The 22,923-nt window shown below is 38.0% G+C and overlaps 1 protein-coding gene across 1 annotated transcript in view; it reads left to right on the top strand.

Moving 5' to 3' along the window:
- TANC1 (tetratricopeptide repeat, ankyrin repeat and coiled-coil containing 1) overlaps window positions 1-22,923 on the top strand; it is a 259,647-nt gene that overhangs the window by 203,447 nt on the left and 33,277 nt on the right. Inside the window, 6 exon segments of the mRNA XM_078147021.1 lie at window positions 1,171-1,778; window positions 4,982-5,090; window positions 5,296-5,418; window positions 14,864-15,100; window positions 19,162-19,347; window positions 21,294-21,372. Coding sequence (XP_078003147.1) covers window positions 1,171-1,778; window positions 4,982-5,090; window positions 5,296-5,418; window positions 14,864-15,100; window positions 19,162-19,347; window positions 21,294-21,372 — 1,342 coding nt within the window.

The raw sequence follows: 22,923 nt of genomic DNA, 5'->3' as shown, positions 1-22,923 counted from the left end.
AAGTGTTATGAATCTGATTGCCATTCTTAAGGAACTAATTGTACCAGAGGAAGCGTAGATTGGAAAAGCATTGGGTTTGTGTACAAATATGACAATGAAGAGGATGAAGAATTTTCTCTGTATGTTATTTTAGCTCTATGTGAGACCCCAGCTCTTCATTCCCCAAGGTGTTTTTCAGTGGAAACTAGCACTACCAGTTCCCCAGGTTTAAGGAAAAGAGATTAAGAAGGACAGATTCAATCTAGAAATATTTTCTTGCCACCATTTTGTTATCTGTTGCTAGCTTAAGAAACTTGCTGATGCTGTTGAATGAAGTGTGGCATTTTGGACTTGATTTCATTTATTTATACTTTTCTAGGTTATAGTGATCCATGTCTGAAGTTCAATCCCTTTTCCTTCTGTGTGCTATCGGATGGTGTGCTAACATTTTATCTTACGCTTGTCTCAAACCAAATACAGCCTTTTGGCCTTTGTATCAAATTCATGTGTCTAATATTTATGGAAAGGAAAAGAACCAGGGAGAGGCTCCAAAACAAACACAATTGGTTCTAATCTTTAAAGTTTCAAAAAAGAAAGAAAAGAAAAGCTGTGGATTTGGAAACAGAGGACATTGGTTCAGATCTTGAGTGTCCCCTTATTATGTGTTTCGCTTTTGTGTGTTTCCCTCTGTTACCTCATCTTTAAAATAAATGGCTAGACTAGAAAGGGCTCCAGGAATCTTCCATCTGCAACCCTATGGTCTTATGATTCTATTTGCATTGCTTTGTAAAGCGGTCCATTTTCTCCTTCATTTTAGGTCATTTAAATAGTTCTCATTGTGCCTTTGGTCAGTGCTGGCAAGCTCTGAGAGAGAGAGAGAGAGAGAGAGAGAGAGAGAGAGAGAGAGAGAGAGAGAGAGAGAGAGAGAGTGTGTAGTCTTAGCGTTTGTTTTGTTTGAATTTCTCAGATAAGAGCTTTGGGAAGGGATTTTTCAATTAAATCTTTCAGCAGGATTTCTTTTCAATAAGTTTTTCATCTTCATTTGATCCCATTACATGTTTTATTACAAAACCTTGAATCCCTGTAATCCAGGATAATCTTTCTTGAAAGAAAAGCAATGAATCTGGTTTAAAATGCTACTTCCACTGCCATGGAATGACACTGTGTGTATGATTTCTTTTCCCTCTACAGGAAATCATAAGTGCATTGCCATTTTTCCGAATTTCACTGGATGATTTCCCTGAAAACGAAGAGATCCACAATGATCTGAATGCCTATGTCCAGTATAGGATCAACAGTAGCCAAGAGATTGTCAGCAACATTTCTCTAAATGGGAAAGCAGATGCTGCCATCATTGGGAAAGTAAGCAACCATCTTGTCATGAGGAGCTTGGGATCTTATCTGTATTTGAAGCTGACATTGGATCTCTTCCAAAGAGGACATTTAGTGATTAAAAGTGCAAGCTACAAAGTTGTTCCTGTGTCTCTATCAGAACTCTATTTGCTGCAGTGTAACATGAAGTTCATGACCAACTCTGCCTTCGAAAGAGCTCTTCCCATTTTAAATGTGGCTCTTGCTTCCCTTCACCCCATGACGGATGAACAGATTTTTCAGGCTATCAATGCTGGTCATATACAAGGCGAACAGGAGTGGGATGACTTTCACCAAAGAATGGAATCCCTTTCGTGCTTCCTGATAAAGAGGAGAGACAAAACACGCATGTTTTGCCATCCCTCCTTCAGAGAATGGCTTGTTTGGAGAGCTGATGGTGAAAACACTGACTTCTTGTGTGAGCCAAGGTAAATTCAGAATTGCTTTTGCCTATTCACGGTTCCTTGCCCTAATTTGGGGAATAGGCTTTTAACACATATGAGAAAACAACACGGAATGAATAATTCAGTGGTACCATGTGGCGTATTTATTTAGTGGGTTGTTTATTTGTTTTTAGGGCAAGCTGGGTAAGAAGCAAATGAAAAATTATTTCTATGAGAAACTTTATTTATTCACATTCGTTCAATGAATATTTATTAGGTACCTATTGTGTACAGACCGTTACTATGCTAGGCAGTGGGAGAGGTTAAAAATGTAGATGTCATTGTATCTGCCCTTAAAATCTTAGAGTGCTAAAAGTCTAGAGGAAGAGTCAGTATGATGCAATGGAAAGAATGCTGGATTTAGAGCCAGAGGTACAGAGTTCAAATCCTGACTCAGTTACTACCTTTGTGAGTTGGGCAAGTCACTTAACCTCTGTAGGTCTTGGTTTCCTCATCTGTCATTGGACTAAGTGATTTTTGAGTTCCCTTTTGGCTCTAAATGTAGGATTATATGACCTGTTATGTTCAAGAGTACTTGATAAGTAAATTAGAGAACTATAGAACAAAGTGCTGATTCAGGAAGAAGCACATTACTGATGGCAGGAGAAGAGAGGAGAGGGCCAGGTCGGCTTCACGATGGAGCAGGTTTTTGAGTTATTCTGTAAAGGACAGATAAGAATGTCACTGGCACACGAGGAAAAGAAATATACCAGGTTTAGAGAATGGTATGAGCAAAGACATGGAGATATAGGGAAAGAGAGGTTTGGGGATGGGGGTGACATGGAGATCAGAGTGTAGTGTAGTTTGGTTGAAGCAAAGAATGTAACAGTCACAGTAATATGAGATACAGCTAGAAAAGTTAGGATAATACCAGATTGTGGAGATCCGTGAATGGTAGACAAGGACGTTTGAATTTTATTTGATAAGCAGCAGCAGTGGCCCAGCTGATAATATGGATATACAGTGAATCATACGTACTTAATTTAATCACATGGTTTTTTTTCCAAGAGATTCAGCAGCTCTGGAGCAGGAGTAGAAAAATCAAATAGTTGCTCAGGGATAAGGATTCCCAAGTTGGGAATGGGGAAGTTCAGTGGGACATGGGGATTTTGCAGGGTACTAACTTGTGTAACAGTCAAATAGCTGACCATCAGATAAAGATTGTGTATGGAAATAATTGATTGTGTATGTGTAATTAACGTTAAATTAGGGAATTTGAGGAACAGTCAAATGACAAAAAAATGAAGAGCAATTTCTGTATGAGTAGGAGATTGATATTTCATTTCCAGACTATAAAATTTTTTATTTTGAAAATGGTGCAACCCAAGAAATGATGATAACTAATTTATGAGTGATGTGTAACGTAGATGGTGATGTTGGTATTGAGGAGATTGAGGAATTTAGAGCTTCAAGGGATTGTCAACATGCATATTTAAATACTAGAGAGTGGTAGGGGGTAGGGTAGAATAGTCCATGAGCCAGATATAAAAATAATGGAGAGATTCACAACAGTAACTTAAAGTAGGTAGATGAAAGCAATACAAGTAGGAATACCCCACCTTTGCTTTTTTGCTGGACTGATTCATTGTACTCTTTGGATGAAAGAGACTAGATTAAGTCATTTTTCTTTGTCCCCTTCTTTCTTCCTCACCTGCTAACCTTTCACAAGAAGTTCACTGTGTTTCCTAAGAATCCTGATTTCTAGGAAAGTATCTCTTTGATGTCCTATTCTGATGACCTGTCTTGGTGTGGAAGTAACTCAGGCTTTCCAAACTCTCCCTGAATTATACACGTATTGGCTGGTCATACCAAAATGAGAGGGCTTCAGAGTGTAGATCTGGCCATAGACTGTACGTCCATAGAACATGGAGCTTCCTAGCTTTGCATGTTGTCTCTTTTATTATATTTTTGAGCTTCTGGCAGGTAAGGCTAGTCTTTTATCTTTCTTTGTATCCCTTGCACTTAGCATAGTGCCTGGCACATAGTAGGTGCTTAATAAATGTTTATTCATTGACTGAATCATGAACAAGAAAAGACTGGCCATCTGTAGGTGCAGAATGTATACCACATTAGTGGAAGTATCAGGCTGTCAAGCAACATGTGATACTCCTTTGAACGAAATGACCTTTAAGGTTCCTTTCTATTTTAACTTGCTTTATTTTCCTAATTATTTTTTATTTTTTCAGAAGCCAATTATATTGTACTGCTCTTCCCTCCCCTTTCTCATCACCTTGGCATTTCATTACCATTATGCTAGTACATCAGTTTTACTACTTGGTACTATTTTTGATGTAATATTTATTTGGAGTGGAAGAGGTTGACTAATATTGATGTTTAGGAATTATTGGTGGATTTTTGTGACTTGTATTCCACTTTGGCACTGATTTTTCCAATGCATCTACCCTCCACTATAGACTCACTCTAATTATGCCTTCTGTGCCTATAAAATTTGATTTCTGGGAGTTGCAGAAGGTAGGGGGTATTAAAATCATCTTGCACTTGCTTGGATAAAGTTGCACTGGGAGTCCATGGAGTAAATCGGTAGCAGACGTGGTGACTTGAGTATTTATGTGCTATATAGTCTTGAAGTTGGTGAATGAACATACCTATGCCTGTTGTTTCTCAGAATCAGAAACTTTTTTTTTCCCACACTTACCTGAGAATGTGTGTGTGTGTTTTTTAAAGGCAGCCATTCAGAGGGGAAAGAAATGTGAAACTCCAAAGTGGGAAAACCCAAATTTCTCCCCTCTTAAGTCTAGATCTTTTAGTTTCCCTGTGGCTCACTTTCCCTATCTGTAAAATGGTCATCATACACTATGAAGTAGATGTTTAACTTAAAGTAATTTACCTTTGCTTAAAGTAAACTTTCCTTAGTGTAACTACTTAAAGTGGTTTTTAAAAATATTATTATTTTGTATTTTATATTATATATTATATATTATATTGACATTCGGTGAGGTGTTTTCTCTAAGCACTTCCACATCCTAGAAGTAGTTTGGAAGCTCTTAAAATGAGTTTAAGGATAAAAAAAAATTTGCATCATCTCTCTGATTTTGACTAAGTAACAAGCCAGCCATTTAACAAACTCTTCTCTTCACATAATGCTGCTCCTTAGTTAAGGCATTTCAGATACTTTGAGAAAGGAACATTTGCTGGAAGATTTCTTCTCTCTCTCACCAATTCCCTAGGAATGGACACGCTCTCTTGGCATTTATGTTCTCCAGACAGGAGGGAAAGTTGAATCGCCAACAAACCATGGAACTTGGGCATCACATTCTTAAGGCACATATTTTTAAGGTAAGTCTGGGATTGGTGGAGGGGTCTAGGCTGTGAGATTCCTATAATACTCAGAAGCCTTGCCATAGTTATGGACATTATTTCTCTTTTGTTCTTCCCCCCCCCCCCAAGTGCTGTACAACTTTCTAGATTTTTTTCTTTTTATACCTCTTGTGATAATGAGAGGAGACTTTGGAAAAAATTTATGTCTTCAATTAATTCACAGGGTCTCAGTAAAAAAACTGGAATTTCTTCAAGCCATCTTCAAGCCCTATGGATTGGGTATAGCACTGATGGACTGTCAGCTGCTCTTGCGTCCTTGAGAAATCTTTACACTCCCAATGTGAAGGTAAGGAAATGTGTTAAAATGTAAAATCAGAGCCAGAGCAGCAAATACTGTGACCTTTGCCAGTGATTTTGCTTAGTATAATTATCCTTTCTTCACCTTTCAGTGATGATAGTGGGAAGAGTGTTCATTATCAGAACTGTTCAGTCTAATAGCATTTTCTCAGTGAAACTCTCAAAGGCTTTTTTTTTTAACACTGTACATATCAAGGATCCGTATTTTTTTCTTCTGTTTGGGTAGGAAGGGTGAGGAGAAGGCCATGTCGAGGAGCTTACCTTGATAGCCAGCCTCACCTTTTCAGAGGGCTGTTGGACAAAAGCAGTTCTCTTAAAGGAGCCAAGAGTAAGAGACTTCCAGGGAAAATTGATTCTGAAAATGTTCTGAATTCACAAAATCCTGGATTCTTAGAGTTGGAAGAGATCTCAGTCATTTAGTTTATCCCCTCAATGAAGCTTGAATTCTTTTTACATTATCCTTAGTTTAGCTCAGCCATGACTCATAAATGTCTTTTATTTATTTATTCGCTCATTTATTTATTTATTTGTTCAGCCATTCATTATGGGAAGGAAATTTTGTTAGTTCCAAATCTTCCAGCCTCTGCTTAAAGAATTGCATCGATAGGAAACTCTCTTGGGACTGCCCATCCATTTTTGGGACAGCTGTAATCAGAAGTTATTTAATTACTTATATTTAAGTCACCAGCTCTTTACTAAATGTAGAAAGTAAGCTCCTTGAGGGCAGGAGTGGTTTCATGTTTGTTTTTGTATCCTCAGTATTTAGCACAACTCCTGGCACATAGCAAGTGCTCATTAAATGTTTATTGGAAACAGACTCTTCCCTCCAGCATCAGCTGTTCTATTGGGAGGGAATTCCGTGTGCAAAAGCTACTAAATGCAGAGTCATTTTAAGAGGGAGAGAATGCTGTGGGGAATCAAAAAAGGAATCCAGGCAAGCCTTGTTTGGTCTTAGTTTTTCTTTCGGGCCCATCATTAATCTAGTTTTGATCATTGTTGCAATGGACATGGAGAGCTGGCCTGAGAGTCCAGAAGATCTGGATCCGAATCTTGACCCTGATACATACTTGCTGTGTGACCCTGGCTTAGTGCCTTAATGTCTGGGTATCTTGGGCAGTGTTGTAAGACTTTTAAATTGCAGGGCGGGTGAATGACATCACAGGTCTAGTTGAAAAGTTTTTTTTTAAATGGTCAGAAAGAAATGGTTATACAGAGAAAAACATTTTACTGAGGATTTCATTTTATTACCTGTATGTTTGTGGTCATTAGTTTTGTTCTCCCCAAAACATGTTCATCAGCTTTCTAATAGATATCTTTTTCTTGGTACACACTGCTCTGTGTGGCCTTGGCCTGGTGCCTGCCTCCCTAATATCAGGCTTCTCAAGGGTCCTCTGGTACCACTCTTCCCTAACTGTTGGGAAGCTCAGCTGTGCTCCATACTAAATGCCTCTAGTTCTAAGTATGCTTGTATAATGCATTAACTAGGCAGCTGGTGGCACAATGGAGAGAGTGCCTGGACTGGAGTTAGGAAGACCAGAGTTCAGTTCTGGCCTCAGACACATACTGTGTCTCTGATCTTGGGCAGGCCGCTTAACTTCTGTTTGCCTCAGTTTCCTCAACTGTGAAATGGGGACATATTGTTGCTTCCCAGAGTGGTGAGGATCAGATGAGATAATATTTGTAAATAGTTAGTATGTGCCAGGTACCATATATAAATACTGTATTATGCATTATGTATAGTACTATATATACATTTTGCTATTATTATTACAATGTGTGATTTTTTTTTTTTACAATTTTGGTGGTATGTATCCATTATTTTTCCACCTAACAGAACTCACTGTAGAAGTAATACATTTTGCTAATGTTACAACATATTCTACTGTTTTAATCAGAATAACAAAATAAAAAAGGATCTAATGCCTGGCGAGTCCTTCCAGGCAACCAGTACTTCTGTACCCTGTGTGTGGCCACAGCCAGGAAAAATGGACTCTGCTGTTTTGAAAGGCAGTATTGCACCTCTTTTAATCTCTTAACTAATTTAATTACAGATAACCCTGAAAGTGGTACATAGGACACTTAAGCCCAAGAGATGGGAGGATGACAAGCCCTTTCTCCCCTCTAGGCAGATGTGTTTGGGAGAAGTTCTTTGGTCATGAGCCTTTCTCTTCTAGTCCTCATCTTTTACATTTTGTTAAGGCTTTTCCCATTTTTCTTACCTCTATGTATATTCTGTCTCCAAATTAAACCACTTTTCTCCTCTTCTCCTAGTTCATGATATAAAGAGGCACCCATTTATTAACACACTTAACATTTGTGTTTGTAGTGTATTTTGAAAAGTACTTTATGTGAAAGAATGTTTTGGGAGTGATGTTACTCACATGTAAGCGTGAATTCCTTGGAAACCAAATAATTTCTTTTCCCAAACCCTACCTCTTTCTCCTTCTCCAAACTCTGAACACATGTAAACTTGAAGTAAATTTGGATGATTTTAAGCTTCTTTGAAGTGGATTTAGAGATTTCCTTAGGGTTGTGAAGCCAATTTTGCCCTATTTCTACAGATTAACACCTCCTTTTGGAGTCACTAGCTCTTTGAGATATACCTCCTACACAAGGCCCTTCCTGTTGTTCTTGCTCCCTTCTTCCCCTCTCCCCATTCATCCTGAGTTATTAATGCTGTCTTTGTCTTGGAATTTCTGTGAATGCTTTTGTATGTATTTTGTGTACGTGTTACATCCATCCAGTAGATTGTAAGCTTCCAGCATTTAAGATGGAGCCTTGCCCATAGTAGGCACTTCATAGATGTTTGTTGAGTTTTGACTGAACTCGAAGGAATGCCTACTCTACACTGTTGCTTCTTATTAAAGACAACTTGTTAACCTTTTAAGCAGAAGTACTGTAGGAAGGTAGGAGACTCTGTTGTTTTCTAGATTGCTGTGGTCAGTTTTCTGATTGCATGGGATACATAACAAAGAAATAATGTTCTATCACATCTAGAATTTTTAGCATCTTAGATATTATTGAAATCTGAGTTGTAGTTACTGTTTTAACATCAATGACAAATACACAACCTTTCTTCTGAGCAGAAATTTATAATGTACGAAAAGGAAGAGAGAATTAGAATTTAAGAATTACATCATTACATGAAATAGACTGTTGACTTTTGTCAACTTCTCATAAGTTTAGGTGTATACTGAATTTAAAACTAAGAAATGGTAAAAAATAATTATTGGAATGAAAAGATGTAAAAAAAAGTAAAAATTATTGGAATATCATTTAAATAATTAACCATGTTTAAGACCCTGTTACCTTTCTTGAACATGTTGCTTAAAATCTCTTTAGGCCTCAGTTTTCTAATCCATCAAATAATGGGGGTAGGAATAGATGTCATCTCAGATGTTCCTTCAGCTCCAAATTTCTTACTCTTTTATCTGAGTCACTGTTACTTAATGCATTGTCAGCGGTGCAAACTTGTCATTTTTTCCTTTAATTTCTCTGATATGTACTACTTTTACTTCTGTTACCTTTGTAATTTAAAAAATGGAGAAATTAAATGTGAAGTCTCTTTTTGATGAACAATATTTTCCAAACAGTAAATTAACAAGGGTAATTTATATAATGAGTTTGACCACCTGACTATAAATTCTTTCCTTTTTTTGCCCCTAATAGTTTTGAGATCTTTTGGAGGTTTTGATTTTGTAAAATTTCACTCTTAAACACCTACTTCCTGCCTACCCCTAACTAAACAATGATGTAAGTTGTTCGTGAAATCACCCACTTTTCACTTTTTCCTTCTCTCTTATTTTTGTTATCCTTAAAAAGAAAGGAAAAATAAGTTTTGTATGCTTCACAGAATCTTGAACAAATTACAACAATTTAAAATAGTGTGTGCAATTAAGAGACTTTTTTTAGAGTATTAAATGTTTTTATAACAGGAATGAGTATGCCATTTTGATCGCTAATCACAGTTTGCCACTTGGGTAAATTAAAGTGATTTAACTCGTTAGGGAAAGATTACATGGTAAATTTTTATTTATTTAAATAGAATGAGTTCCACTGACTTGGCAAACATATTTCAGTCTCTCAGTTTGGACTCTCTGCCCTTTGTACCACTCAGCCTCTTTTCCCCAGCCAGGAATCTTAAAGGACCCGCTATTTTCCCTGGCATTTGAAGGCACTGGGTGAATTGTTTTGTTCACATAGCCTGGTGTGTAAATAACTTGCTAGACAGAGAGGGTGCTTCCTCGACTTGAGCCTCGGAGAATCTGTTTCCAGATAGCTTCCACCTTGGAGATTTCAATCTGTTCATACCCTGGGTTAGGGGAGGTGATGTTTTTGTTTAGGTTGGTTTTCTTTTCAGGCGATCTGTGTTCTGCAGCAGATCAGAGCCTTTTTTTTTTTTTTCCCCACAGGAGAGAGAACCTAGGTTTCATCTGGTACCTTCAAGACCTGGAATTGGTCCAGGGAAACCTTGGACTTCAGGATGGGAGTCTTTCACAGCTGGGGAACCACCTGGGCTTATGGGCTGTGGTTTCCTGCTCACAGGGGTGGTTAGCCAGCAAAGCTCTTTAGGGTACTATGTTGGCTCCTTTTGATTTATTTGTAACATTTAATATATTGAGGAGGGGACTTAAAAGGTTTCATTTCCAGGTATTGTCCAGGAGTAGAACCCCCCAGTTTTTACTTTCATAGATGATCTTGTCACGACAAATAGACCTTTTGGTGAGTTATAAATAGCTTTTTAAGCTTCTTAAAATTTAAAACAACTGTCTCAGTTTTGACTTGTTTGAAGAAATAAATGTAGCAGCTCCATGGTGTCAATTCTTTTCACCTCTGGAACATACTTGGAGACTGTTTTTGAAAAGCTCCCCATAATTTATGGAATGTAGTGTAACTATTTGCATATCCCCCTGTTTGAACACAGCACAGTTTGAAATGGGGCTGTTGCTTCATGGGTCGTCCTGGAAGTAGTTAGGAGCACTGTCATGAAGCCTTCATTCCACTAAGGATGAGTCTCATTTCTAGAAGCTTACATATCCATTTGCCATAGTCGCATGAGGACTTTTGGGTGAGACCATAAACAGTTGTTCATAGGGAATGTCTGTCATGAATTTCTGAAACAGCTAGGTTGTGTGAACTCTCTTGGTCTCTTCAGGCCTCTTTGTAGCGTTATTATTGATTAATGTAAAATATCTTTTAAGGAAATGTGCTGAGATAAAGAAAAAAGACAAGTTGGGCTTCTAGTAGTCAGCGAAATAGCTTTCCCCTTCTGCCTGTTGGGTTCACATAGTCACAAGATCTGAGATAAATGGTATCTAAGAGTGCCTATAGGCCAACCAATCCCTGAATAAAAGGAATCCCTTCAACATTGTACTTCAACAGCAATTTTGACTTAAAGATTTATAGTCTCCTCCCTGCCCATGTCCTCCCTCCCCATTTTCACTTTGGATAGTTATGTTAGGAAGTTTTCCCAATAACTCAAACCTAAATTTGTAAATTTTTCTGTTTGCTACAATCCACATAATTATACTTCACTTGTACCTCTACCTCAGATCTCTTCTTTTCTATGAGAATAGCATGAAAGGCCTTATTAAACGCTTTTCTGACAGGTAGGTAAATTAATATCTATCACATTCACCTGTTCTGGCAACCCTGTCAGAAAAAATGAACAGGGTTAATCCGGCTTGACTTGTTTTTTTTTCTTTCTTTCTTTCTTTCTTTCTTTCTTTCTTTCTTTCTTTCTTTCTTTCTTTCTCTTTCTTTCTTTCAATAGGCAGGGTTAAGTGACTTGGCCAGGGTCACATAGCCAGTAAGTGTTATGTGTCTGAGGCTGGATTTGAACCCGGGTCCTCTTGAATCCAGGGCCGGTGCTCTATCCATTGTGCCTCCTAGCTGCCCCCATGGCTTGACTTGTTCTTGATGAAGCCATGCTGATTCTTTGCTGTGTTCCACCACCCTTTCTAGATGTTCACTAACCATTCCCTTCAATGATCCTTTTTAAGATTTTGTTAAGAATTGGAATCACACTTACCTGAGTATAATTTGCATACTACATTCCTTTTTTTATGATTTGCTTTTCTTTTTTTTTAATAATATGATCTTTAATATTAAGGTCCCATATCCATTTAAAATATATTGTAGAATATGTCATAAGTGATTGGTCTAAGCCTCATTTCTGCCATATACTACATTCTCTTAATGTTTCATATCTGTAAGGCAGATATGAAGGAAGCCAAGTTTCTTGGTACTGGACTAGATGACCTCTGAAATTCCTTTCGAGCCCAGCATTCTGTGATTCTTGGAAGAGCACATTATGTGAAAACTGGAATCCAGCTTTTTAAAGAGTGATTCATAAAATCAGATGATAGAGCAAATGAATTTCCCATATCAGTTAAAAGAAAAACAACACTGGGCCAGTGTGATTAGATATTTTCTTCCTGGGAAGTATACCAAGCATAAATGAATGAAAATTTTATAGATGTCATATAAAGGAGCAAGTGATCTGAGGCCGAGGACCTCAGAAGAACTAGACCAGGCCTTGAAGAAATTGATCTATATCTAGGGAGAGAATTTCAATACCCAAGTAAAAGAGTTGGAGGTAAAATTTAGGTTATTATTACTGGGGTGCTCTGCTAAATAATTTAGTGCCTTGTTTCTTTGGCTGTTAGGAAAAATAAGACCAATATGTTCATTTGTTGTTCAAAATTTGGTAGATAAATAATTTAGATGGTATTATCCTATTATCAAGTAAGAGAATATTTGTTTTTAAAAAAGTGCTTAGCATAGTATTAGGCACATAGTAGGTACTATATAAATGCTTATTCTCTTTCCCTTCTCTATTTCTCTAATTATGAAATCAAAGTACAAAGAAAGGTTAATTGACTTGCCAAGCTAGTTAGTAGTGGTAGATCTCTATCTAGGATCTCAGCCTCTTGACGCATAGCTCCTTCCCAAAGACATTATAGTGCCTGCCATAACCTTCCCTGCATCCTACCAGTTTCTATTAACAGCTAAAGATCTATATAGGAGTGGGGGTGCCTAGAGGTTAGAGGACTCCTGGCTGGAGGCAAGAGGCTGTGATTTCTCTTCTGCTATGGACAGAAATGGTGATGGATGGTAAAGGATTGGTTGCTGGAGAAGGCCTCATTTAGTTATCCCTTGTTCACAGGCTGGTTAAAAGTGCTTTTGGCATTTTTGCAGTGTAACATAAAATATTTAAAATTAAAAATAAAATAGTAAATTTATATAGTAAAAAGGTAAAATATAAAAGCTCTTACAATATGCAAGACATGGTGATGGGTACTGGGTGTTTCATAGGATACACTTGACCCCTCTTTTCCTCACTTTACCTATCTGTAAAATATGGATTATAATACCACTTATCTTCCAAGGATTGTTGTAATGATCAAATGAGATTGTATTTGTAAAGTGCTTCACCAACCTTAAAGGATATACAAAAGGTAGTTGTTATTGTTGTTACAAAGCTGCCCTCAGGTGAGTCACAGTCTGAGGGTATGTTACAATTTAACAGCAAAGAACGTTCATGTTAATAATATGAAAACCAGAATGGTAAAGTGGAGATGGAAGGTTCATAGTATTGCTTTTCTGATACCATATGCCGTAAAGACTTCTTATTGTGATCTATGACTTTGTGCCCAAGCTTGAGATTCTTCTAGAAGACCTTCATAGGCCCCAGTGGTGACAGATTCCCAGAAAACATCATCCAGGCTTCTTCTCTGTGTGGATGTGTGTAGCACTCACAAGAATTTGTGTTCTCGAAACTTGAATTCATCCAGCCCATTATAATGTTACTGGGGAGGTTGAGGATGGGTTTGGGGAAGGCAGAGAGTGTGTAGGTGTAAAGCTAAGAAAAATACAGGTTGTTTTGAGAAAAAGTTTTTTGTTAACCAGTACTTATGATGAAGAAGATAGCTAGGATTTTATAGAATAGTCCCTAAGGGAACAAATAATCTGTAAGTTGCCGCAGTACTGTATATGTAGATATTTTTTAGAAAAGCACAGTTGCAAAGTGATGCCCAGATGTTCTTTATTCTTCCTTTTTGACTGACTTCTCTTCCTGGTGAATGAACATTTAGGTAACCTCTGCCTGCAGTTTTTTCAGTAACCTTGAAGTTGTTATATGTTGATGGTAGGGTTTTGAATTCATCTCCATTGTACCTCAGATACATTTTTAAAAATATCTTACTGATGTTCTTATTTACTCCTCCCCCTCTATCCAACTCAGTCCCCCAAAGAGCCCACCCATGTATTGTAAGTGTGGTGAAGCAAAACCAGCATGGGGTGACATTTGCAAATGCCTGCCTCATTCCACCCCTTTAATCCACCCCTTCTTTGCTGAGGGTTGCAATACGTGCTTCACCATTAGTGCTCTGAAATCACAATTAGACACTGCATTGATCCAAGTTCTGAAGCTTCTAAGTGTTGTTTTCCTTTATATTATTGTAGTCATTATGTAAATTGCTTTCCTGTTTTCTGTCTGCTTTTCATTGCATCGTTTCATACAAGGCTTCTCTCCTTCTCGCTGCTATTTTCCACTTTATGGGTCCAGTGACCCAGATATTAGATGTGATTTCACCATATTGAATTTTTTTGGTCCTTTTAAAAAATTTAATTTTTAATCAATGCAATTCCATAACATGTGACCAACCCTTGCTAGGGGGTCTCACTAGAGAATAAATTAGTCTCTTTTTGTCTGCATTTGGAAGTATTGTTTTCTGGCTTCAAACTACAAAATTTTTGTGGAAATGTCTTTTTTGACCAGTTCCTTTATAGTTTACTGTTGCTGGGGCTGTGCCTGCTCTTTGTGACCCTGTATGGAACAGTTTCCATCCAAAAAACGGAAATTGAAATAAGCATAAAGGAGTGGCTACTTTGTCATGAGTTCTGGCTGTTTCTAAGCTAGTGAATACTGTAAGTGGTTCTAGAAAAAGAAAACAATTTCTCTGTAGACCACCAGCTTTCAGCAACATCTGCAACAGAATTATTTTGTAGGTGATGATGTAGCGACTGGCCAAACAGCCAGCTTGCTTTTTTGGAATTTGTTCAGCAGTCATAGTCTCAGGGGCAAACTAAAAATCTTTGCCTTTTTTTCCTTTGAGTAAAATTCCTCCTCCATTTGTCTTGATGAATGAAAAGCACACATGCCTTTCTCATGTCTGGAGCCATAGCCTTATTCTTGCTACGTAGTTGTTTAATTCTCTGATCATAACTTCATTATAAGGATAGAATAATAGGTTCTCACGTTGCAGTTAAAGTGTTAAGTGGAAGAGGAGAAAGTTTAGGAAATTACATTGTTAGTGGTCGTGAGGTTTTCAAATCTTAACAAAAGAATAAGAGAACATGTAGAGATTGTTGGTGAATTTTTTTTAAAAGCGTATAACATACACAAAGCTTGTTTGGTAATTGTCCCACAGGTAAGCCGTCTCCTGATCTTGGGGGGAGCCAATGTAAACTACAGGACGGAAGTTTTGAACAACGCCCCAGTGTTATGTGTCCAGTCCCACCTTGGCCATGAGGAAGTGGTCATTCTTCTGTTGGAATTTGGAGCCTGCCTGGATGGGATGTCAGAGAACGGCATGACCCCACTCTGCTATGCAGCAGCTGCTGGCCATATGAATATAGTCTCTCTGCTGTCCCGAAAGGGAGCAAGGGTAAGTGGCAGGAGCACACAAGATATATTTTTGTTACATTACTTGTAGACAGAGAGTACTTGTTTCCCAAAGTGGAGCAGACTATTAATTTCTTCTCATCTTTGATCCTGATAACAATGGAGGGTTGGGAGGAGAGAGTGAGTGTGAGTGTGAGAGTGTGTGTGTCTTAAATATGTAGGAGAAGTCTTTTGTCCCTGCTTTGTAAAATTTGACCCAAAAAAATGCAGTGTGAAGAAAAAACAGATTTTGCTGCAGATTTTGGGTGTTTTATTGTGCATTCTGTTCATTCTGAGTTGTAAGTATATTAGCAGAGAGATTCACCATATGGGTTGCTCATTAATGGATGCTTTTCTTAGTCTGCAAAAAGAGATATAATACTGCAGGTGAGTCTGGATTACTTTAAAAGTGGCTGGCAGCTGGATTTATAAGCATTGAGGTGTTGCTGCTAGGATTTTCTTTCAGCTGCCTGGTAGCTTGACATCCAACCTGGCATAGTACCCAAGTTGACTATAAGGTGTTCAAGATACAGTATTTATCCTTCATTTTTGAGTTTTAGGTATTTGTCTTTTAAGGCAGGTTAAAATGAGCTCTGCCTTGCTTTAAGACTGCTTTGCTTTCATAATATTCAAAAGCAAATCTCTTGGGAAGAGGCATTAAGAGTATAACAGCTAGGAATAAGAAAGAGATAGCCGTACTCCCTTCTCTCCTTGTCAGACCTCATCTAGATCAGGGCTTCTTAAACTTTTTCCACTCACAACCCCTTTTCATGTTTCAGCAGCATTCATTGGTGTTGTGTGGGGACATGAGCAGTGCAGAGTGTGCGTTCTGTTTGTTCAGAACCAAGGCTGCAGTGAAGGTGCACGATGCAACACGGGCAAGTGCTGATAGAAACACCTCCGATTTATTATACATTTGATTTTGAGTTAATTTTTGGTCATTGTGTATTCAGAAACCTTTTACTGTTGCCAAATTTTTTGCAACCCCATATGGGGTCGTGACCCACAGTTTAAGAAGTGCTGAATTCTAGAGCATTAATTTTCACTTCTGGGCACCAAGGTTCACATCAGTAAGTGAGTTACCATCTAGAGGAAGGTAGCTATGATAGTGAGAGACCTGCAGTCCATGTTGTATTAGAATAGACTGAAAGAAGTGAGTAGCCAGGTGGTACAATGAACAGGGAAGAGAACAAATATCTATTAAGTGCCTGTGTGTCAGGCACTAGGCTGATAAATATTTATAAATATCATCTCATGTAGTCCTCACAACAACCTGGTAGGTAGGTGCTATTATTATTATCTCTACTTTCCAGTTGAGGAAACTGAGGCTGACAGAGGCTGTTAGTTGCCCGGGGGTCACACAGCTAGTAAGTGTCTCAAGCTGGATTTAAATACAGACTTTTCAGACTCCAGGCTGAGTGCTCTATCCACTGTGCCACCTAGCTCGTTTTCTCAACTCTAAAATGGGATTAATAATAGGGATTAACCCAGGGTTGTGAAATAAGGAAATAAAAGTGCTTTGCAAACAAACCTTCACTATATAAAGTGCTAGCTGTTACATTTAGCCTGGCAAAGAAAAGATTTGGGGGGAATATGATGACTGGGTTCAAGTATTTGAAGGGCTATCATAGGGAAGAGGGATTAGGCCTGTACTGTTCGGCTCTACTGGGACAAACTAGAAGTGGCAGGCAAGAGTTAGAAAGAAACAAATTTAGGCTTGAAATTGGGAACAACTTTCTAAGAATTGGAACTCTCCAAAAGTGGATTGAACTGCCATGAACCTGTTTGGTTCCCCTTGGTTGGAGGTCTTCAAGCCAAGGCTAGTCGACCCTCTCTGGAAGCGATGTTAAAGTGAGGATTCTTCCCTGCAGGCACTGGTTGGACAAGACGGTTGCCAGGGCCACTCCCTTGTTTACAGTTCGGTGATTCTGAAATCCTGTTTTGTAAAGTAGTGGGTCGGTATTGAGTTTAATATACATCTGTTATGTACCTATGAAGGGCCAACAGTATTGTTGCAGAACTGGACCTGCTTTCCTGGAGCTTACGTTCTGGTAAGGGAGAGGATAGGAGAACCATAGACGATTTTGCTACATGACGTTTTATGTTATGTGCAGAGGAAACAAAAATGTGCTTTGTGAGATTCGGGAGAGAAGCTTGTTCCTAAAGGGGGGGGGGGTCAGGGAAGGTTTCATGAGGGAGGTGTTTTTGAATTAGGCTGTAAGGGTTGGAAAGACATTCTGAATGCTGCAAAGGGGAAAGAGGATATTCTATGCCCAGGGAGCAAAGTCATGGGAGCAGGTAGTTGATGAAGGTCATTTTATATAGATTGATTTGAATAATTTTATCATGAGAGTTTAGTTAAGGGAAGAGATTCTTTTTGAATAATAATAGGAGTGAAAACTTTCCATTTTTCTTTGACTTTTCCCCATATTAATAAATTCTGATAGACAAGCATGACAGAATGTAAAGTAAAATAAAGTAAAAATGACAGAAGTGGTTCGTAAATATTTTTTCAGATTTTCTGAATCATTTTTGTTAAAAATTATATTAATAAAATGGGGTTTTGCTGAATCTGGAATCATAATGATGCTACCTTAATTTGACAATAGCATCCATTCAGAGGCAGCTATTGGTGCTGTGGATAGAGTGCTGGAACTGGAGCCCTTAAGACCTGAGTTCAAATCCAGTCTCAGATAGTTTTTGTGTGACAATGAGCCGGTCATTTAACCTGTTTGCCTGAGTTTGCTCATCTATAAAATGGGGGTGATAATAATAGCACCTGCATCACAGGATTGTTGTGAAGATCAGATGAGATAATATTTGTAAAAAGAGCTTTGTACAGTGCTTGGAACATAGTAGGTACTTAGTAAATGCCTATTCCCTTCCCTTTTCCTTCTGGAAACTTGATATGCTATCCCTTTTAGCCATCATGGTGGCATGGACAAGCATTTTTGTGGGCTTTGAGGCCTTTTCTTGGGGCTGTGATTGTAGTTTTCAAGTGGGCCTGCAGTTTCCTACAAAGGCAAGTATATTTGGAATTACATTTAAGATTAATTTAAGATAGTCTTATTCCATGGCATGACTCATATATTCCTAAATGCTATGGTTTTAAACAGTAACCTAATTTCTTATACATGTATCTAGGGACATGGGTTCTTGGAATGTAGAAGACAGAAATATCTTCCGTATTCCGTTGTTACTTAAAAACTCCTGGCTCATATGTTCTGGGATAGGACCACTTATTCAAGAACTACTGGCCTATGTCGCCTTTTGATTCTATCATATTTAGGAAGTATCCATTAAAAATTGGAGTTAGAGTAGATAGCGTTTTATGAGCTCACACTCTAATGAAGTGCTGTTCAGATACCTCTCTTTCCTAACCCTTCCATTGCTGCTCCCTATCCTAGTTTTTACTGGTGAGCATGGAAACGTCCTGTGGCTATCTCCTGGGTCCATATATGTCCAAGCAAATTGAGACACGAGTATGCCAGCAAATCAAAACTTTTTACATTAGATTTTGTGTGGGTTTTTAGTCTATGGTTTTGTAGATTTTCAAGGGAATTTAGAAGTTATGTTGGTTTGGGTAACATATAGAGTAAGGAATGATTTTGGAAGGTTTCTCATAGTTCAAGGATTTAAAGGCAAGAGGGACCTCTAGAGATCATCTAGTCCAATCCTGTAATTTTAGAGAGGAAGTAGATGAGGAAACTGAGGCCTGGAGCATGTTGGGCAGCTCATGTTGTCTGACAGTCACACAGACCCTTCCTAATTCATTTTTCATACGGATGGTACAGTACTCCAAGCTGAAACCTGAGCCATGGAAATGTGAATTTATGACTCATTATTTAGGGAATAGTTGCATGCATTTCAGAGAAAGGTTCAGATTTACAGAGTCACTGTGTTTACTTTAAAATAATGAGGGCCTCTAGTGCATTTGAAATGTAATTTGAGTTGCTTACAGTACTTCTGGAATGTTTCTTTTCTTAATCATGGTACTCCTGTAATCCTTTCAGAAGTATAACAGTCGGATGGTGTGGTTCTTTTTTTCCTCCTTCCCTAATGTAGATTGATCACCTGGACAAGAAAGGCCAATGTGCATTAGTACACAGTGCTTTACGGGGACACTGCGACATCCTTAAATTCCTGCTGAATTATGACTGGACAGCTAGTACTCATCAGCAAAGCATGTTAAGGAAAAGCCAGGCCCTTCAGCAGGCATTGACTGCAGCCTCTAGTATGGGGCACAGTGAGGTAAGTACTGATTTAGTTGGAAAAATCCTTCCAAACTTGGTGCTACTGAAGTCATCTCTTTTTTTCCCTTAAGTTTTGTAGGAGAATGTACATTTATAGCATTTTCAATGGGAATGCCATTTCTCTAATTATAATGCCTGTGAAATATAAAAGAAAAGAGAAAAATTTAGAACTTTTAAAAAATGTAGATTCTTGGAAGAGGCTTTTTGTCAGGTGAAACTCCCACAAGATCAATGTTCAAGTGTTTCATGAAAGTAAACCGGTCAGGAACATAGCTAGTTAACTTTGAAGCCCAAGTGTCTTTTAATCTTGATTTCTCATTTATTAATCAGGCAAGTGAAACTGGCATTGGTCTTCACTCTTATCTTGCTCAGCTCTTCCTTCTTCTCTTTTTCTTCGTTTACTCTTTTCACTTTAGTCATTCCACCTTTTTTTTTCCTCCTTTTTTGGTCCACTAGGAATGTGGCTAGTCATTTGGAATCTCCATTCTAAAATGGTTCATGAATACTTGAAGGACTTTAAAATCTAGGCCTTCACAGCAGGATCGTGGTTGTTCTGGCAGTCTTTAAGGAAAAACAGCGTAGAACTTTGAAACCTGAAAAGCAGAAAGTACTGTCTGGACTGTTCAGAGATATCCACCAATGTTGCCCATAGCTCAGATTGAGCATTTGAACTTGTAATAAGACCTGTTTAGGCCAGGTGCCCTTTGTTCATATTTCTATTCAAATCTAGACTCGAGCTAAATTTTTCTTTTTCCTCTTCCAGCTCCTGTTAATCCAACATCTTTACTTCATTTTTTATTTGTAGCATTTGTTTTTTTATCTCCACTATCTAACTGGATATCTAAGTTCCTATATTTTGACTCAGATTGACTTTCTCTGCTATAAGGCAGATTTTGCATTCAGTTTGTTGCTGGCCTTTCTTACAAACCTATGTGCGCACGTGCATGCACCCCCCCCATCTGTGTGTGTGTGTGTGTGTGTGTGTGTGTGTGTGTGTGTGTGTGTACACACATAGATAGATATAGATATATGAAAGAATGAAGGATTTTTTATTGAATTACAATTTTTCACTTGGTGCTAACGTTTTAAAATCCAACTTGAGAGAAGGGTAAACAGAACTTCCTTATCACCTCGTATTTAAATCAGCCTGGAAGGAATGCTGTGCAAGGGAAAACTTGACATACCTAGTAACTATTTGATTTAAAAGATAGGACTCTTTTACCAAATGAGTTGAGGGTTATGGACTGTGAAACTTGAGGGAGAATCAGAGATTCCTTCATGCTAATAAAAGTTCTTCTCCCTTCATGTCCTTCTAGCTCCCATCACGGTTGATGAGGTGAAAGCAGCCAATTCCACCTCATTACATCGACAGGCCAATAGTTCAGCACCCGGACACTTCAGTTGATCTCAAAGACAGTGCTACTTTCTGTCTTTGCTCCTTAGAGAACAGTGGGAGAGCTTAAAGCTCTCTTGGATGGAAAGATTCCCTTAGGGAAAGAGAAAGGGTTTTTCTGTAGTATAATGAGCTAACGATGCTGCTTGGATCTTACCTGTAGTGAAGAAATACATTCAGCTTGGCTTTCTTTGTGGGAAAACAAATTAGTCCTACTCTTGAGGCTTAGGCAGAAACAGTCCTTTGTATGATAGATGGTGTTCTCTGTTGATTTGCCTTTTGTACTTAGATCATTCTGGAATTTCATAGAATCCTAAAGTTCTAAGAATACCCGTTTGAGATGGTTATTGCTTTAATTCTTAATAAAGGCAATTTTAAGGTTTTTTTAAGGTTTGGGTTTGAGATCTGTTTTGCCAATGTTATATCTCCCCTTACATGAAAAATAATGCTGGATGCTTAGTGATTGTTTCTGAAATTTTGTCTCTTGTGATTCATGGGATATAATAAGCTCTTGTACTGTTATTACTCATCAAATTATCTGTTTTTGACAGGTGGTCCAGTGCTTGCTGGGAATGGAAAAGGAATATGAAGTAGATGTCAATGGCACAGACACATTATGGGGAGAAACAGGTAATTATATTGCTTGCTCCCATTTTGCCTAAATTTTCTTAAATATGAATTAAAGACCATGCAGCTTTATTATTTTTGTCACAAGGCAGCTGAAGTTTCATGGGAATTTTTTTTTTCAAATGTGACGATGAACAGACATGATTTAAATTAGAAACCTGAAATTCAGAGTACTTGAGTACACCATATAAAAAGGCCATTCAAGTTTTGGGACAGTTTAGAAAGAAAGTACATTTTAATGAAGACTCAGGTTTATTGTCTGAGTTTGCCATGCGGATGATAGACAAGGGGCCGCTTCACATGTTGGGTTTTCCAGCTGACCTGATTTAACAGATGTTTACATGGAGTATTTACCTGCCAAGCACCTAGAGATCCTAACTAAGATGAATGGGATGTAGCCCTGCCCTCAAGGAGCTCATGTGGACTAGAAGGCTTTGGAGGAGGAATAAGACATGTTCACAAATAAATATAAATTAATGTTGGTAGGCATATGAGCAACTGGTATCTAGTAAAAAGAGTGTTGCCATTTGGGCTGCAGTCATAAAATATATGGGATTTATGCACATAAGTGTGTTTAATATGCATTTAAAATATATAGTCTCTGCGTGCATAGTTATATATACTACACATGCTCTCTGCATAGTTATATTTACTATACAAGGTCTCTGCATTGTAAAGATCTTTATTTCTAAGTGCTTTAAAATTATTTATTAGGTAACAGGTTAATCGGTACCCAAGCCAGCTGGTGGTGTGTGGAGTTTTTAGCTAATTAGCTATGCTAATTTAGGAAAAGCATCTGGGGTTTTCCTGGCCTCAAGTGTAAACAGTCTATTTTTATTAATCCCTCAAGGGCATTGCAAGAAAAAAAAAATTAGAATGGACACATGCCCTTTAAATCTGTGTGGTGGTTAGAAATTAGTTTTGGTTTTTTCACTTAGTTTGTGGTTATGGTAAATGGTTATTTTTATTTTTAAAGTGTTATTTTCATTGAGATCTTATTTTTATATCACCTTTATTCCCAAATGTATTTTTTCACATTACTTTCCCCATTGAGCTATTCCTTTTAACATAAAGTTGAAAGAGAGAAGAAGGCATTTCTGCAAAACTAAACCATACTGTTTAAGTACATGCAGTGTTCCACACCCGTGGTTCTCCACCTTTGTAAAGAAGGGAAGGAAATGCATATTCACTTCTCCAGGGCCAGGCTTAGTTGTTATAATTGTATATTGATCAATTAGGGTTTGTTTATTTTTTATATTTACTTTATTGTGAACATTTTATATGATTTTCCTTATTCTACTTAATTTATTCTTCATCAGTTCCTGAATATTCCTTTACTTTTATGTTTTGTTACTAGTCTTCATTGCTTGGGATTCAGCAATATGTCATTGCTCTCATGTCCTATAATTGTTGGGTAGTTTCCCTGTTATGTTTTTAATCCTTTGCCACCCTCAACAAGATGCTGCTGTAAATGAGTTAGTGATTATGGGATCCTTTTACCTCCCTTCCTCTCTTCCCTGCCTTCTTCTTTTCCCTTCTCCTTTCTTGCCTCCT

Source organism: Phascolarctos cinereus, unplaced genomic scaffold, assembly GCF_003287225.1.
Source record: "Phascolarctos cinereus isolate Bilbo 61053 unplaced genomic scaffold, phaCin_HiC Scaffold_726;HRSCAF=1367, whole genome shotgun sequence".
Taxonomy (NCBI): Eukaryota; Metazoa; Chordata; class Mammalia; order Diprotodontia; family Phascolarctidae; genus Phascolarctos; species Phascolarctos cinereus.
This window is presented reverse-complemented; position numbering and strand designations above follow the sequence as displayed.